Genomic DNA, 17,449 nt, shown 5'->3' on the forward strand with positions numbered 1-17,449 from the left:
GGCCTCCATCTGGTTCATGTTCGTCCTTCGTGCTACTGTTGCTTCACCGTGCGCTGCTCACATCTGAGGCAGATCGACAGTGGCTGCTCGAGCTGAAGGACAAGTCCGCCCATGCGTGCTACTGCAGGCATGCTGCAAGACCAGCGGCCTCATGACAAGGGCAAGACCTGACGATACTTCAGAGTACTCAACTGCGGTGGCAGCCTGGCTAGCGTTGCAGAAGGCGTGGGTGCAATTTGCTCCCTCAGGTTGCCTCGGGGCATAACCTTTCTTCATCCTACCAACAGGAGCCATTGCTGAATGCGCCGTCCTTCGTAGCAGATTAGTTAGATGTATGACTTCTTCTATCGCTCGACAACTTGCGTCCTGTCAACCCCTCGCATGTCTGCTATGCAAAGTGCATACCTCACCGTCGATCTTGCCCCTCTGACTCATTTACTTTATAACAACCCGAAGCGGGCAACTTCTCTGGGAAAACACCCAGCGGCTCGAGATGGATTATAGCTACTTCACATCGGCTCCGCAGCCCTACCAGTTCTTCGGCGACGATCAGCAGAACACCCACTCTCAACAACAACTATCTCATATCAATGACTATCCATCGCAACTCACAGCGGTGCGTATACAGGACCCAGTATCGCAGGCGGGTGGTCTGATCTCCACACAGGAACAGTACGATGCCGCCTTTGCAGCGTTTCAACAAAGCTTCCAATACGATCCCAATGCTTTCCTACAACAACCTGCTGCGAACACAACATCAGCGCCCCTTTCGGCATCGCCACCCACACTACACATCCCCGAAGCTTTTCAATAAGCCTACCCGAGGTTGACCACAAGTCAATACCGCCTCTGCCGAACGACGTTTCGCCGGACATAGGCGACGATGTCAATCCGGGACAGAACAGAAGCAGCAGCGAAGAGAAAGACAATCTGACCCCGCAGCAGAGCCGCAGGAAAGCGCAGAACAGGGCAGCGTAAGGATGATATCAGTCCATCAGATGTACAAGCAGAGCCTAACACATTCACAGGCAGAGGGCGTTCAGAGAGCGCAAAGAGCGCCACGTCAAAGACCTCGAAGTCAAATTAACGAACCTACAGAACGACTTTGCGAGTCTGAATGGTGAAAAGGAGAGACTACAGCGCGAGATAGCACGTTTTGCTACCGAGAACGAAATCCTACGCGCAACTTCTGGCTCCCAGTCAAACGGGCCAACTCCTTTCATGACCGATCCCGATGAACTGGTCGGCCCACTGGGCTACGTGCCAAAAGACAACCACTCAGGTACCCCCTCGTCCTACGGCAGTGACCTGAGCTCAAAGTATGCACATTTCGGCACGCTCAAGATGCTCACAGTGGACGACGAGACCGGACAACCGTTACTAGGGGCTGGCGCAACATGGGATTACATTCAGTCTCACGAATTGTTCCGCAAGGGTCTCGTCGATGTGGGCGACGTCTGTGAGCGGCTGAAGAACTTGGCGAGGTGTGATGGACAGAGCGGGCCCGTGTTCCAGGAGGACGACGTTAGACGTGCGATTGCAGAAAGCGCAGTCGCTGGAGGTCGAGATGAGCTGATATGACAGCATGGCACTACAAGCATCTGCTCGCGTGCAGACGCTTGGAGACCATCATGATCGACATAGGCTAACTCGCCCAGCTCATCGGCACCTTCGAGGAACCCACTGGGTTGGACTCATCCCTCACCATGCACCGCCGACCGAGGATGCAGTCTAGACGAGCATTACCGGCGATGGACAATATGTGGCAGATGCTCGTCGAGATGACACCTGATGCCAGCAGAATCCGACGCTTGCAACATCGTGCGTCCACGCGCAAACTTCGTTGCTCCGCCGGCTGACATCGGTATCCGCCTACTGCAATCGAGCCCATGCTGCAAGGTGAACTTATCGGGATGTGCCAACTTAGTCACTTCAAACTTCAATCTTCGAGATTCACTTCGCCTAGACGCAGTGATCACCATGCGCTTGAGTGTGGAATCATCTGGATTCGCTGCTCAAGTCTACATAGGATCAAGGACTTCACCAGCCCGTGGAAATCTCAGCGACATTGTACCGACACGGCAGCCTGACGCAGGTTCTGGTTGTGCACTAGCTCAAGCTCTGCATTCATGCTGATGAAGAGGAGGCTAGACTCGATTTCCACAACAACTCGACCTGCAACCTATTCTGAGCCTTGGCAGGCCTTGTCATCAGCCTGATCGTCACCTCATGAACTACCGTGGATCACCATGCTTGCCGACAGACTAGACAGATGACTAAGACGATCTGGCTCGAATGGACGAATAGCCTTTGACCTCCTTGACATGTCTCCGAGACTACCATTACTACCAAGGAAGGAGACTGTAGTGACCGGTGTTCATTGCAGGGGCCCGGAAGGGAATTGTTGTTGCAGCAGTCTCCATATTACGACCTGCCAGACCTGCAATGGCGCTGTCTTTCTGGAAACGTGCGCCAATCAGAGGAGTGGCCGCGATTATCAGACGATATTCACTAACAACCCTTGGACGACACGTGGACGACGCCCCGATCAGGGCTCCCCGTCATTGGCCCACGATGGACGTTTTCGCGGCGGTATTGACAGTGAGCACTTTTGTCAGAGAACATGCAACATGCGACCACGCAGAGTCCAGGCAAGTCCCTGCGCCGCCAGTCATCGACAGCGAGATTCGCTACAACGTATCCTATATGCAGCCGTGTCTTGGCCTTGCTGAGACGCACGGAAAAAGTGCTCGGAGACCCAAGTTCTCTCCCAACCATCATGAGCCCCAGCCTGTCCGAAGGCTTCAAATTAGTACCACGTGATGCCATTATGATGCCACGGACGATAGACAGGTGGACATGCCCACCCGATTGATGTATTTCATACACCTCAGCGCGGACCGACAGTTGTTTACTGGATCCGGAGCATAATTGACCTGCCTGGACTGGACTTGTGGGCGTAAGTTATGCCTCTTTAGGGAAACAGGTGGCCCAAATGGAGAGGCTCACATGAGACTGCTGGCGGTGAAGATGTGATTCATCGAGCATAACGGACGAATCGAGCATAACGGACGGACCAGGTCTCGACCGTTACTGCTTTCATGAGATGCAACATGCTTTGCCAGACGCTGACCATGCGGGGCTGATTGACAGTCGTCCAGAGGATCGCGGGAATCAATCCCAATCGTCATCGTCTCCATCTTCCACTCTTGCTCCTTTCCCTACGCCGCCACTCCTGATGCCCGTTCGCCTGTCCTTTTCGCCAGGTTCACCATCTGCGTCCATGTCCCTCAATCTAGTATCGCCTTCTTTGACCGCCCCGACTTCGACTAACAACAATTCCAAATTCCTTAGACTCGTTTTGACGCCATTCAGGAAGCCTAACGTGACAACCTGCTTCGCAATATTCGTGTCCTTGTATATCAAAATCGTAGGCGTGTTTCGCTCCGGATAATTCTCGACACACAAGTCTGCCCTAATGCTCAAGATCTTGACCTCAGGGTACTTGGACGCTAATTGCGGCAACAACTGCTCCAGCACCCTGCTCTCCGTTGCGTTCTTGGGCTCACTCCCATTACTGCCCATCACAACCACGACCCACGCCTCCCGACTCGCCTCCGTCACTTCCCGCGCGTACTCTGCTTTCTGTAGTGGCAGCACGCTCCCGAACTTGCTTGCTTGACTCAGCTCGTTCATTTCGGCGAGGCGCTTCTGGCGATAGGATTCCAAGAAATCGTCGTCTTCCAGGTCTTCGAGATCGTCTAGTTCGGAAAGGGTCTTGTCCTCCAGGCGGTTGTCATGAGCACGTTGGTGAGCGGCGAGGAGCGCCTCCTGTATGGCGGGTTCGGGGTCTTTGGGCTTCTCGGGAATGATCTTGTGGGCGCGGAGGATGTCGTTCCATTCAGTGTCGGCGTTGGGGTTGTCTATGGGGACTTGGACTGGCATGTCTGGGGCGTTCATATTCTCACCGTTTGGATGGCTTGCCCGGCCCGACACCAGTAGCGTGGGTTGTTGAGACCACGAGTGATGCGAGAATATCCGATAGAGGGGGTCAGTGTGTAGCTCGATGTTCTTAAGGTTCTGCAGCCTGCAAGATGTATCGTTAGCAAAAGAGCATTAAAGAGTCGGCCTAGAAAAGGCAGCGATTTTTAAAGTTGCCTTGTTCCACCACAGCCACCTATTGTGGCGCCCACTGAATTGTGGCTTGCGTGCTCCGCACATTCCCTTTGGCGTTGGTACTACTTGTCCTTTGGAAGGGAGTTCAATGTTGAAGCGTGCACCACGACTCTGATTGCTGCACTGCTCCTCACTTGCCCCGGGCTGTCCTGTGCTGACGTCGCAGATGCTCTGAAGTCCTCAAGCCAGTGTCGCGATGTTCGGCCCGTAGTTCCTTGCCATCACTCAGCCTTCGGACACCCATCGAGGGGCACTTCAACGTCTGGAGCACAACACCTACCAAGCGCCCAGCATGAGTTACGCAAAGAAGGACGAAGATGCGGAGGCGCCAGGGTTCAAGTTGGACCGCACGTCCGTCTTTCAGGATGGTATGAACCCTCCTTCATCGTTTTCTGGATCAGACAGGCTGACCATCCCGAACAGCACGACTATTCAACACGTCGCCAATATCTCCTCGAAAATGTCGTACACTACTCACCAAGATCGCTGTCCTTCTCTTCACCGGCGAGAAGTTCCCTACGAACGAGGCCACCACCCTTTTCTTCAGTATCTCGAAATTGTTCCAGAACAAGGACCCATCCCTGCGACAAATGGTGTACTTGATCGTCAAAGAGCTGGCGTCGTCCGCTGAGGATATTATCATGTTCACGGCCATCATACAGCGAGATCTCACAGTCACAAGCGATGTTGTCTACAAGGCTAATGCCATCCGATCACTGTGCCGCATCATCGATGCCACCAGTGTTCAGGGCATGGAACGATTGATCAAGACCGCAATAGTCGACAAGTCTCCCGCCGTCTCTTCTGCAGCACTTGTATCCTCGTATCATCTGCTGCCTCTAGCGAGAGACGTCGTCCGCAGGTGGCAGTCGGAGACACAGGAGGCGGCAGGCTCGTCAAAATCCAGCGGCGGCTTCCTCAGCTTCGGTGGCAGCTCACAAGCCCTGGCTGCATCCGGCACAAACTACATGAACCAGTACCATGCTATTGGGCTACTCTACCAGATGCGCTCTCACGATCGAATGGCTTTGGTCAAGATGGTGCAACAATTTGGTGCGGCTGGCGCAGTCAAGAGCCCGGCAGGAGTCATGATGCTGGTCCGACTGGCTGCCAAACTCGCAGAAGACGACCCAAGCACGCGGAAACCTATGATGCAAATGCTTGACAGCTGGCTGCGGCACAAGAGCGAGATGGTCAACTTTGAGGCAGCCAAGGCGATTTGCAACATGCCAGATGTTACCGATGCGGAAGCTGCTCAGGCGATACACGTTCTGCAGCTATTCTTGACATCACCGAGGGCTGTCACTAAGTTTGCCGCGATCCGGATACTGCATTCGTTCGCGTCGTTCAAGCCACAGGCCGTCCATTCTGCCAACCCTGATATTGAGGCCTTGATTTCAAACAGCAATAGATCGATTGCTACCTTCGCTATTACCACCCTGCTAAAGACGGGCAACGAGGCTAGTGTCGACCGATTAATGAAGCAGATTCAGAGCTTCATGTCTGAGATCACAGACGAGTTCAAGATCACGATTGTCGAGGCCATTCGCACTCTGTGCATGAAGTTCCCAGCGAAGCAAGCTGGCATGCTAACATTCCTCAGCGGCATTCTCAGGGACGAGGGCGGGTACGATTTCAAGCGAGCGGTCGTGGAAAGCATGTTCGACCTCATCAAATTTGTGCCTGGCAGCAAGGAGGAGACCCTATCACACCTTTGCGAATTCATTGAGGACTGCGAGTTTACGAAACTGGCAGTGCGCATTCTGCACTTGATCGGAGTCGAAGGACCCAAAACACCACAGCCGACCAAGTACATACGATATATCTACAACAGAGTTGTGCTTGAGAACGCACTTGTGCGAGCTGCAGCTGTAACAGCGTTGGCCAAATTCGGTGTTGGACAGAAAGATCCTGAAGTCAAGAAGAGCGTCAGGGTGCTTCTAACAAGATGTCTTGACGACACAGACGACGAAGTACGAGATCGTGCTGCTCTGAATCTGCGGCTGATGGATGAGGAAGACGATGTCGCCGAACGGTTCATCAAGAATGACTCGATGTTCTCGTTGTCGACATTCGAGCTCAAGTTGGTCAATTATGTTACGTCTACAGACAAGTCGACATTCAGTGCTGCCTTCGACATCTCGAGCGTACCAGTGGTATCTCACGAACAAGCGCTCGCAGAGGAGCGGACAAAGAAGTTGACGACAGCTACGCCGACACTAAAGGCGCCCTCCACTGGGCCAGCGAAACCAAAAGCAAACGGCACTGCAGAATCTTCTGCCACATCAGCGGCTGCTGCACAAAAATACACGGAGATATTCTCCAATATTCCGGAGCTTAAGGCGTACGGAGATGTGCTCACATCAAGTGCTGTCGTACAGCTCACAGAAAGCGAGACCGAATACGTTGTCAGCGCTGTGAAACACATCTTCAAAGATCATGTTGTAATACAGTACGATGTCAAGAACACTCTTGAAGCAACAGTCCTGGACGATGTCACTGTTGTAGTCGGACAATCAGAGGACGAAGAGCCTGTACTCGAAGAGGAGTTCATCATCCCAGCGCCCAGACTCAAGACAAATGAGCCCGGTGTTATTTATGTTGCCTTCAAAAAGGCCGAAGGCAACGCATTCCCCACTACGACCTTGTCCAACAGCCTCAAATTCACCAGCAAAGAAATCGACCCTACGACAGGCGAGCCAGAAGATTCTGGGTATGACGATGAGTACGAGGTTGAGAACATAGAGCTGTCGGGCGCGGACTTTGTTGCGCCAGCATTTGCGGGCAACTTCGACCATATTTGGGAAGGCACAGGCGCTAATGGCGAGGAAGCCAGCGAAACGCTCCAGCTGAGCAGCGTGAAGAGCTTGGCCGGTAAGTTTCATTCTCAGTTGTTCATAGTACCCATGCTAATAATCACAGATGCGGCCGAGCAATTAGCTAGTACGCTTTCCCTGCAACCGCTGGAGGGCACAGATGTGGTTCTTTCGAATACGACACATACGCTGAAGCTGTATGGCAAGAGCGTTACAGGTGGCAGAGTGGCGGCGTTAGTGAAGATGGCGTTCAGCAAGACCAGTGGCGTTACTGTCAAGGTCAGCCTGCGGAGTGATGAGGAGGGACTTGCTATGAGCGTGTTGCAGGCGTTGGCTTGAGTTGGCCGACGCTGGTTCAGTTGAAAGGCCTTTTTGAGTGTGCAGTCGCAGATACTTAGGCAGGTGCTCCGCGTCGTGTAGCGTAAAGGTGCCCTAGATCAGACAGCCGCCTCCGAAGGCTTTCAGCCGCGCTCTCCAAACACCAGCTCTCGCCTCGTCTGCATTGTCTGGCCGCAAGAGTGAAAGGCCAAGCCCTGGCAATGAACATGAATGAGATGGTTGCCTCGTTGCCTCTTTTCCCCTCGAAGCCACTGAATCATCATCATTGCCGAAAGCGCTGCATGTACGACTAGCGGGAGACTTGTCGCGACCGGAGTGACTGCATTACGTGGCTGGCGCGTGCATCCTTGGACTTCATCACGACCCGCAGACGAATCTTTATACTTGACAAATGCTCAGACCTGTCTATCCCTCAATCGCTTGGCCTCTAGCATTTAGCCACAACAGCTTCGGGGACCTGGCTCAGGCTCCCACAGTTGCGGACCGAACTATTCCTGTATTCTCGAGGTTTCTCTGTCCACAGCGATTGACGAGCCCAGGTGTCCGCAGACGCAGCATGACGACATCAACAACAGCAACACGCTCCGCGCCACCCTCAGAATCTGTTCGCCCAGCAGCACCTACAGCAGCAGACCAAGCGCGACCCACAGGGTCACCCAAGCAGACGAAGAAGCACGTTGGCAAATCATCACGCCCAGCACCAACTCATTTCCTCGCCCTACCTCTCGTGACTCCCTCATCAATCCCCCAGTTGGCGCGCAGCGTTGCACGTTTTCAGGACCTGACGACCGCGTCGCGCTTCCAGCCTCAGGCACTCGAGGGACGGGAGAGGGAGCAGGAGACGCCGGAGCGCGATAACGGCGATGCTGGTTGGACGGGTGCTAAAGATGGCGTGACAGGGAATGGGGAGTCAATGAGGATTATCCCGAAGCAGGCGCACAGGCCTCCTGGGACGCTGCATTTGACGTTAGGCACGATGGTGCTTGACGGAGACGGGGACAAGTGGGAAGCTTTGAGGATTCTGAGGGAAGTTGATTTCGGGGCGATTCTGAGCCGAATCAGCGCGGACCAAGGCGTGAAAGACGTGGAAAAGGCTGGTGATGAAGTACAAGGGGCAATAGGGGCCAAAAGTGGCCGACACGAAACGGAAGCTGAGGCAGGCGGTGTGATGGAAGCCGCTGAACACGTTGTTACATCGCTACAGACACTAGCTAGACCGGTATCTCCTCCTCCAAAACCATCGTCGCTCAGTGGCACGTCGAGAGTCGCCACCTCGACCAGCACGATCACCACCACTACCGACGCCGCGGCATCCAGCACACCACCCCTACGCATTTCACTCCGTGGCCTCGGGACTTTCCCCTCTCCTCGCAAAGCCCGTGTCTTCTACGCCTCACCCCATGATCCCACTGCCCGCCTTCAGCCATTTGCTGAAGCAATACAGCAGAGATTCATTGAGGCGAGAATCGTCGCGAAGGAGGACCGAGCTCTGACTTTGCACGCCACGGTCGCAAATCTAAAGTACGTCAGAGCGCCACGCTGGCAGGGTGGACGTCGCGGTGAGAGGCGTAGCAGCAGCAGATTTAAAGCGAAGGAGAGGAAGGAGATCGATGCGAGGGACTTGGTGGAGGTGTTTGAGACGAGTTTCGGGGATGTGGAGGGTGACGAGAAGAAATCTTTTGTTTGGGCGGAGAACATTGTGGTTGATAGAGTGAGGATCTGTAAGATGGGGGCGGTAAAGAGCGAGGATGAAGTCATGGGGATGGAGTATCCTGCTATACGGGTGCCGGTTGAGGGGGACGGCGCTGCGGATGGGGAGGTTGCGGAGGTCCGGTTTTTTTAGGGAAGTATCGTGGCCAGCCGTCTGCGAGGAAGGGACCGTGCATCCGGTCAAACATCTTCGCTGGCTTGATTGTCTCGATGCGAATAAGCCGTGTTTGGCGGGAGAGATCGAGGAGAACATCTCAGCCGCATCACCACGTGTCCTCATATTCGAGCAGCGAGGCACAGGATACCGACCCATGTAACGGCGATACTTTCCAGGCTTGAGTACGTCGTGGAGATTGGGCACTTCGATGCTCCTGGGTCACGCTGCAAGTCAGCGGTCGCCAAAAGGTATTCTCAAGGACCTGCCCGGGCAATCAGCTTTGTGGGATGGCATAGTAGTATGTCCGAGTCGATGCAAGTCAGCCCATCCATCCCGACCCCTGATTCTGCATATTTATCACGAATCCTGACGTTGTGCGTTGGATGACTGTGCTGTTCGCCCGCATTCATCGTGAATTGTCACGTCGATCATTGCATACTTTGGAAACTACAGAGCACTCGCTTTAGATTCAATGCGGTGTCCTTCGTGGGTTCCTGCCATAAACGAAGGAAGAATTCTGGAAGTAAGAGCGCCGGAATAGGCCTTCCTTTCGAGGTACCGTCGATGCTTGCAGGTAGGCTTGATGACCCGCGATGGCAGGAACATCGTATTGTCTTACAGCGCACACAAGGTTTACCATGGTATAGGAGATATTGAGTGGGTCGAAAAGAGCCAACAACGACCTTGAATAGTAACAGATGGAAGCGTTGTTGTGGTCGCAGTAGGTAGTAGTGGTTAGTGTGTTGCCGCTCCGAGCCAATCGGCTATGGTACGGCGAGCGGGTTCCCGCTGGACCTCACCTCAATTCCACTAGCACGAACCACCTGCGCCTGTACGTGTGTTCAGCCCGACCATAGCAATGTCCTGAGTATCTCCTGGAGTGGCTGTGGTCTGGCGATAGCAATGGAGTCGCCTCTAGCGACACGGATCTTCCGTGAGCTCTTCAGTCGACCAGCCCGACACTGCCTTCACCAGCAAGCTCGACTGGCCGCACTGCAAGGTCCCGGACGTCGCCATGCCTCGGCACTGCGTCACAAGGAAGACGATGGGTCCGGACGAAGCAATTGGCAACAACGCCTCGATCATTTCCCTCCCGACATCACAAAAGAGCTCAAACAGTTCCCCCGCGTGACTGCGGCCCAGTTACGAAATCGGTCGCAGCGACCGACTCGGGTGAAGATGTACACAAGAGAGTTCATTGATGACAGCCTGTACAACCCAAATTACGGCTACTTCTCGAAGCATGCGACTATCTTCACGCCCACGAAGCCATTCGACTTCAATGCCATAAAGGACGAGGCGGAATTCAACAACCAGATCAACCAGAACTATGCAGACTTCGAGGAAGCACTGGACGAGATAGCGTACGACCCGAATCGGCAACTGTGGCACACGCCGACTGAGCTGTTCCAACCACATTATGGACATGCGATTGCGCGATATCTGGTCACTAATTACAAGATGACCCTCTTCCCGTATCATGATCTGATCATATACGAAATGGGCGCGGGCAATGGCACCATGATGCGGAACATACTAGACTACATTCGAGACACAGATCCATCCGTGTATGCTAGGACCAAGTATCGAATCATCGAGATCTCCTCCTCTCTGCACTCGCTACAGAAGACCAGTCTGTCAACATCGATATCAGATCCAGATCATCTCGAGCATGTCGAATTGATCAACTCGTCAATATTCAACTGGAAGACACCGGTACCGCATCCGTGCTTCTTTCTAGCGCTCGAAGTCATAGACAACTTTGCTCACGATGCCATTCGATACGATCCTTACACAGAACAGCCTATGCAAGGTTCTGTCCTAATCACCGAGGATGGCGAGTTTGTCGAATTCTACGACCCCAATATCGACCCGCTTGCCGCCCGCTATCTCAAACTCCGCCAGCTCGCTGCTCGCGCGCCCTTCCGCAACCCTCTCAGCAATCCACCTGCTCCTCTCCGGAAACTGTTGCACTCACTTCCGTTCGCACCTAACCTCACCAAGCCCGAATACATACCCACACGACTGATGCAATTCTTCGACGTACTCTCCAACTACTTCCCACACCACCGGCTAGTCCTCGCCGATTTTACTGCACTTCCTGACACAGCTCCAGGATTCAATGGTCCCATTGTGCAGACACGATTCGAGCGACGGAACATCGCCATGCGGACGCCTTTCGTGCATCAGGGGTACTTTGATATTTTCTTTCCGACAGACTTTGGCCTGATGGAGGATCTGTATCGGATGCAAACGGGGAAGTTGACACGTGTGAAGAGTCATGAGGAGTGGCTGAGGGGCTGGGAGGATGACGAGGGCCGAACGGTGGTTAAGAGCGGCGAGGATGTCATGCGGACTTTCTACCAGAACCAGGCGGTTATGACGACGTTATGAGGCCTCGGACGGTAGCAGAAAGCGTCAAACAAGCCACATTGGCCTTGCTTGTGCAATGGTCAAGCAACATTTCTCCCTGTCGACCATCGACTGGAATGACGGGCAGTCGCAGAGCTCAACCCACTGAACCCACTCTACATCGAGTCTCGGTGGAGGATTTACACCAAAACTTCGACCACCCGTCCCCGACTTCCCCTGCACTCCCTGAGACTTCCCCTGTGATGAGATCGGGAGAGTACGAGAACTTCGCGAGGCCATATACTTCGAGGATTGGGAGGCAACATCGCGCTCAGTGCGTTCGATCTTGTCTTTTGAGCCGCTACGCGGGCCTACCCGCCTTTCCTACCGGGACCGATAGAAGTCCCCATCGGGAATAGCGACTTTTCTAAATCGGAATGCTCCGCAGATCAGTCTGCCCTCGACGTATCACAGTATGTTGACGCTGCCGGACAGCGAAGGCTTTGGCGAGCATTGGCAGGGCGCTGGTAATACCCTACATAACGTTGTCCCACGAGTACTGTGACTTACTTCTTCTTGCCTGTCGGACACCTGGCGAACAAAGAACCGTGCAAGCCTTGATAGCACTCCACAGGACGTTGCTGCACGAACACCATGACTCCTTCCCGGCTTCACATCATCTGCCAGCATTGCTTGCCCTGGATTGTGTCAAGACGAGTGTGCGATGCCGGCTCGATTATGGCGCCGTGGCATCCAGTACTGCTGCTGCAGCGGCTTTCTACCGTGTGCCCACACATGCATCCATTTGCTGCCTGAACATGCTGATGTGAGCAGTGTGTGCTCACGAAACGGCGACAGCTGCAGACTTGAGCATTATGTCCTTACACAAGTCCCATGCCAAGAATCCGGACACGATAATTCAGCTCAAGAGAGGTATCTAATCAATTCGAGCTACCTGTGGACTGTAAAGACTGCAATGAGGGCAATTTAGCCCTTCGGACCCTGAAACGCCCGGGCTAACCCTCATCATCCAAAGCTCTAACTGACTATGGCAACATTCTGGACACGTTGGAGTTCATACTTGAGGGATGTCTGTGGCGAGCAACGCTGATGACTTCTCCAATGACCCGCATTGGTGAAGATACCGGGAATCCAGCATCCCTGGAAGGGTCTGAGGTCGTCTTCGACATGTCTGCGACACAATCTCCCTACAAGCGAATGTTCGCCGACTTCTTGACACCTTGTGCACAAGTACATCCCTTGGATATATTGAGCTTGCCGTTGGTAAGGGCGACGACTGATGACTGCTCCGATGGTCCTTCACTGAAGAACCTCTGCATGGGGTCCTGAACTGCGTGCTTCGGGTCGCCCTTGTCATTGAGCGATGGCGTTGTCTTCAGAGCGAGGATGGCTCTGTGGTACAGGCAAGCCTTACCTACGGCCGGACTGGCAGCGTCGAGGATGATGTCGCTTCCCGACCGCCAAGGGTAGTGTTAGACGTGGTGTGAGGGTTCTGAGATATGGTCAGCACCAACCCAAAGTCATGGTTCTTGTTCGGTTCGAGGGTTGGGGTGGACGCGCAAGGGTGGGAATGGAGCCACTGGTGAGCAACAGCACTGAATCCCAATGGGCCATCAGCGACATACCTTGGAGTCGATGGCATGGTGCTTGCATGTCTTCTCTGCCATGGTAGGATGTTGGACTTCAGCTATGGCGACCTGGTACTCTGCGAATGGATGCGGCTGTTGGAGTCGTGGGCTTCCTCGAGAACAAACGTGAGGATTGTCTTCTCTGCACTTGGTGCTGGGAAGACAATCCATCCTTTATATGCCACAATCCGTCCATACTTACGGCAGAGATTCTTGCACTTGGTTGTTGAAGCGGTAAACTACCTCAAAGGGGTGCCATGTTTGTTCCATAGTATATTTCAAGAAGAGGCTTAGCGTATGCCTAAGTAGGTCCAGCTCCACACGACACTCTGGAACGCTACTACGATTTATTGCACCGTTCTGATCTCTACGCCCAGCCGGTCCTCGCGGTGATAGCATCCCACTGTTCACACCCGCAGTCCACAGCAGTGTACAGCACGGCTGCCAGGAGCGTTGGGTTGCGAACCATTTATGGAGCTAACACTTAGCTACATAAATGGTTCGCACTGCAGCTGGCAAACAGTTAGGCAACCACTACTATGTTTCCGTACTTATTCCCCGGATGTCGCTCAGGTGGGCCAACACAGTCTTCCTCTTCAACTACCATGATATTCTATAGGCCATCGTCTGCTACGACCATTTGCTCAGCTTCAGCTCCGTCGAAATGCATTCATCCTCCAGTGTTGGTGCACTATTGTATACGCTGCTGCTGACTGGAGCGATGCCTTGCATTACCAAGCGTACGAGTGGTCGCGAGCTTGCGAGTCAAAGCGTGCGCTGCCGCGCGCATGTCTGGTCTCATTGCGAATCCTGGAATGTTTCCCTTTCGCTGATGAGGATCAGGACTCACACATGAGCTTTACGAGGTATGTGGACGAGCGAAGTAGGTACCCGCGGAAGTGGTCTCCGCGAGCTTCAAGGAAGCGCTGGCCGCTCGATGATCCTGACAGCCTAGGCGCTCTTCCAACGAGATGGGCTTGAGAATCAATCCGTTGATCCGCAGACGTCTTGGAAGCACTCCACAGGACCTTGCTACACGAGCACCACAAATTTTTCCCAGCGATCCAACATCTGGCGGCGTTACCACTTGAGTCTTGCAACAAATACGTGATGCCGACTTGGGTGTGGCGCCACGGAATTCATTCGTTTCCGGACTTACTGTGCCAGCAAAGACCACATGCTCATGTTGGTGGACTGCGTGCCCGATGCAAATTCAGAGGAGCATCACGTCTGTCATAAGGCGCAACGAGCCAACAATGCATCCCTAGCAACGATGGCTATATACTCTGCGCCGACAGAGGCTTGTGCTTACATTCCCAGTTGGGGGCAGTTGACATGGCTTGGCCCGACCTGATCTGCGACATTGTTCAACGGCAAGCTGCTGGCAGGTTCCTACACGATCTGGTAGTGCTTGCACGGCCAAGATTGTCACGATTTGCGCTTTGGGCCACCACGCCCATATTCGTCGTCGATTGCTAGGATGGATGGAGGCACCAGCCAACAAGGATCTAGTCATGCCTGGTATTGCTACGCCGGCAGCTTCTGGGATCGTTGAAACAGATGCTCACATCTATCTACATTGGACGATGGCCTTGTTAAAGGAAACTGTCCCCAGATTTGTCGAAACTTGGATCGAGTGTCTAGGCGATTTTGCTCGTCACCGGGATCCAATGATTGTGCCTTGACGAATGTCAATTATACTGAATGATGACCAGACAGCATGGTGAATGAAGACGCTGACCGCAGTGGACGAGATTTTTCGTCGAATGTCGTCTGGATGCTAACAGCGGCTCAAAGGCCAGCAGGATTCAGTAGCATCCTACAGTAGCAAGAGTAAGTTCTTCCTAGGCCAAGATTTATCTTGCATTGCCCATTGCTTCGCATGCTCGAAAAGCCAACCACGAGGTTGTTTTCTCCGAGCATTCGAGTCGCGACAAACTGCTCCCACAAGAAACGCGGGATCTCCGCATCGAGCATGCTTGTTGAAGCCAGGTGAGTTAGGATCGTTCGCACTGCTCGTCGACGACCGGGAAAAGGTTGCAAGACCTGTCATCAACCGTCCGTGAAGACTCGCAACAGGAAAGCCACGACGCATGTACCTCTGACCCACCTGCCGTCTCGCCATTCTGATACGCTCTTTTGTTACGCTTCTTCCGCTTCGACTCCATATTGAACATGGCGCAGAAATCTGACTATAGGAAAATTGGAGTGGAAAATCCAGGGCCCGGAGGTCTCAATAGCTGGCATTCTGGACTTCGGCAAGGACGATGGCCTTATGTGGAGAATGAGCCAGGCACCGGAGACGAATATCCTAAGACGCTGCCACTACAGTGCTTACTCCACAAGCAGGGCCGATCACCCAAGAGCAGCTCATCGACGAGGTGAAAGGGATATATGCTGGTCTCGTTATGGTAGAAAAGAAGTGTGTGGAAATCACGCAGCAAAAAATCAACAAATCACGGTCGATTGTGAACATGCTTACTTCCACTCTCGGCCACCCGCGTTTAATCCATGAGGAGTCACTCATCGTTCTGCAGCATCTGTCGTAGACTGCTGAGGCGGCTTCGGATGCGATGCGGCGCTACCGGTCGGAATTTCTGACGAGCTCTCCTAGATTCGACATTTCTGCCAATTCACGAAGGTTAGGATGACGATGTCCAGACGCTATACGAGCTTCTTCTGACATGTTGAGTTCACACAGATATTCAAGTCTGCATAGCAAAATGTCTGCTTGATATCCGATACTACTGTGATGCAGGTTTCGCAAATGAAAGTGCTGTAAGTAAGCTGAGGTCTGACTTCTGAGGTTCGAGTGACAGTGCCTGATATGGAGACAGGTCTGCCTATTTGCTCCGTCTGCAGTTAGCTCACTCTCGCGACGACTGGGTAACTTATGCAATCCTTGTTGATCCTCATTCAAGGTATAAGGGACACGGCGTGACTCAATTCAGTTGCAACACGTGTTGACGTGACGCACCAACGCGTTCCCAAAGAGGTTATATTAGTGGAGACATGAATTCATGTTAATTGGCTGGGCAAGTACTGGTTTCCCTGTCCACGGCTTTTGTTGACACTCCCAAAGAGGTTATATTAGTGGAGACATGAAATCATGTTGATTGGCTGGGCAAGCACTGCGATTTTGCTGTCCACGGGTTTCGTTGACATTCCTTTCATCAGCGATCTTTTCGGTCACAAAGTGACATTGCTTGCGGCGCATGTCTTTCCCTGAGGGCTACACATAATGCCAGCAACATTCTCGGCAGGTGTCGTCGAGGTAAGGAACAGGATCAGCTCACCATTGCAGGCGGAACACTGATCTTTTGTGTATTTACCCAAAATGTTCAGATCCGACATGACGCTGAGGGTCTGCGACGTTCATGATTCAATTTTGGCAGACTGGCTACTAATAACGACTGCGTCTGGCTGAAGACATGCCCGTCGACCCTTCAACGCTTGGTTTAAATGTCCCAATCAGACTCTTCAGACAAGATCAGACTATTTCCCGGACTGCTAACATGCTGGTCACCGCTCCCGAGAACAGTCGAAGTCGCCTTCGACACGTATGCAATGTTGGGCATCCTACAGGCGAGTCTTCGTCGACTGCTTGTCTTGAGCGCAGGTGCACCCTTTGGTGATATTGAGCTTGCTGTTGGCAAGAGCGACGATCGACGACTGTTTGCCCGGATGGTTGTCGAGCATTCTCTCCATGAGGGTCTCCTCAACACGTTTGTCCGAGGACAGTGCATGTTTCACCGCAAGAACGTCTTTGTGGTACGGGCATGTCTGGCCATTACCCAAAGGTGGACTCTCCAGGATGATATCGTCATCACTGGTGATGGTCGTCGTCTTGAAGCCTTTGGTGGCAGCCTGCGGCAGATCAGCGTGTGAATCTCTGCGGAGCGCACTGCCATGTCACCATGACAGTATCGCAAGAACGTCAGACGTGGCGCGGACAGGAGGACAGAAAAGGCCGGGAAGAATCACGGAGGTGAGGAGAGTTTCGGACCTTCAAGGCTTTCGGATCTTTGATGTCTTTACTAGCCATGTCGGATTCTGTTGTATGCGGCGGACCGGAAACCAAGGGACTGATGGAGGTAGATTGAGTAGAGGGGGAGCGACTTTATCTTGAGGTAGACTCATCGATAAGACACGCCACTTGGCGGTCAGTCGTCACCGCAAAGGATTGGGCCCAGTCTTCACATTATGAAGCGAATACACGCAAGCACATCCAATGGCCTGAGACCAGTTCC

The 17,449-nt window shown here is 53.3% G+C and overlaps 7 protein-coding genes across 7 annotated transcripts; 4 read left to right on the forward strand and 3 right to left on the reverse strand.

The window, feature by feature from the left end:
- Positions 1-493: 493 nt before the first annotated feature.
- Positions 494-1,581, forward strand: AB675_2637 (Fluconazole resistance protein 3; the record flags this gene model as incomplete). The annotated part of the gene is made up of 3 exons (XM_018142625.1): positions 494-672; positions 762-974; positions 1,029-1,581. 3 exons carry the CDS (start codon positions 494-496, stop codon positions 1,579-1,581), a joined length of 945 nt encoding a protein of 314 aa, XP_018004943.1.
- Positions 1,582-3,174: 1,593 nt separating this feature from the next.
- AB675_2638 (Phosducin-like protein C2A9.09) lies at positions 3,175-3,945 on the reverse strand (the record flags this gene model as incomplete). Its single annotated transcript, XM_018142626.1, has 1 exon — positions 3,175-3,945. The coding sequence occupies one exon, from the start codon at positions 3,943-3,945 to the stop codon at positions 3,175-3,177; it is 771 nt and encodes a 256-aa protein (XP_018004932.1).
- Positions 3,946-4,468: 523 nt separating this feature from the next.
- Positions 4,469-7,331, forward strand: AB675_2639 (putative coatomer subunit gamma; the record flags this gene model as incomplete). The annotated part of the gene is made up of 3 exons (XM_018142627.1): positions 4,469-4,544; positions 4,600-7,050; positions 7,099-7,331. 3 exons carry the CDS (start codon positions 4,469-4,471, stop codon positions 7,329-7,331), a joined length of 2,760 nt encoding a protein of 919 aa, XP_018005131.1.
- Positions 7,332-7,887: 556 nt separating this feature from the next.
- On the forward strand, positions 7,888-9,174 carry AB675_2640 (uncharacterized protein; the record flags this gene model as incomplete). The annotated part of the gene is made up of 1 exon (XM_018142629.1): positions 7,888-9,174. One exon carries the CDS (start codon positions 7,888-7,890, stop codon positions 9,172-9,174), a length of 1,287 nt encoding a protein of 428 aa, XP_018004882.1.
- Positions 9,175-10,101: 927 nt separating this feature from the next.
- On the forward strand, positions 10,102-11,592 carry AB675_2641 (NADH dehydrogenase-like protein; the record flags this gene model as incomplete). The annotated part of the gene is made up of 1 exon (XM_018142630.1): positions 10,102-11,592. The coding sequence occupies one exon, from the start codon at positions 10,102-10,104 to the stop codon at positions 11,590-11,592; it is 1,491 nt and encodes a 496-aa protein (XP_018005115.1).
- A 1,166-nt stretch (positions 11,593-12,758) lies between these two features.
- AB675_2642 (uncharacterized protein) lies at positions 12,759-13,238 on the reverse strand (the record flags this gene model as incomplete). Its single annotated transcript, XM_018142631.1, has 3 exons — positions 12,759-12,963; positions 12,990-13,150; positions 13,197-13,238. The coding sequence occupies 3 exons, from the start codon at positions 13,236-13,238 to the stop codon at positions 12,759-12,761; spliced, it is 408 nt and encodes a 135-aa protein (XP_018005036.1).
- Positions 13,239-16,778: 3,540 nt separating this feature from the next.
- Positions 16,779-17,244, reverse strand: AB675_2643 (uncharacterized protein; the record flags this gene model as incomplete). The annotated part of the gene is made up of 2 exons (XM_018142632.1): positions 16,779-17,066; positions 17,206-17,244. 2 exons carry the CDS (start codon positions 17,242-17,244, stop codon positions 16,779-16,781), a joined length of 327 nt encoding a protein of 108 aa, XP_018005260.1.
- Between the last annotated feature and the right edge of the window lie 205 nt (positions 17,245-17,449).

This window comes from Cyphellophora attinorum, assembly GCF_001299255.1.
Source record: "Cyphellophora attinorum strain CBS 131958 chromosome Unknown Contig2, whole genome shotgun sequence".
In the NCBI taxonomy this organism is placed as follows: domain Eukaryota; kingdom Fungi; phylum Ascomycota; class Eurotiomycetes; order Chaetothyriales; family Cyphellophoraceae; genus Cyphellophora; species Cyphellophora attinorum.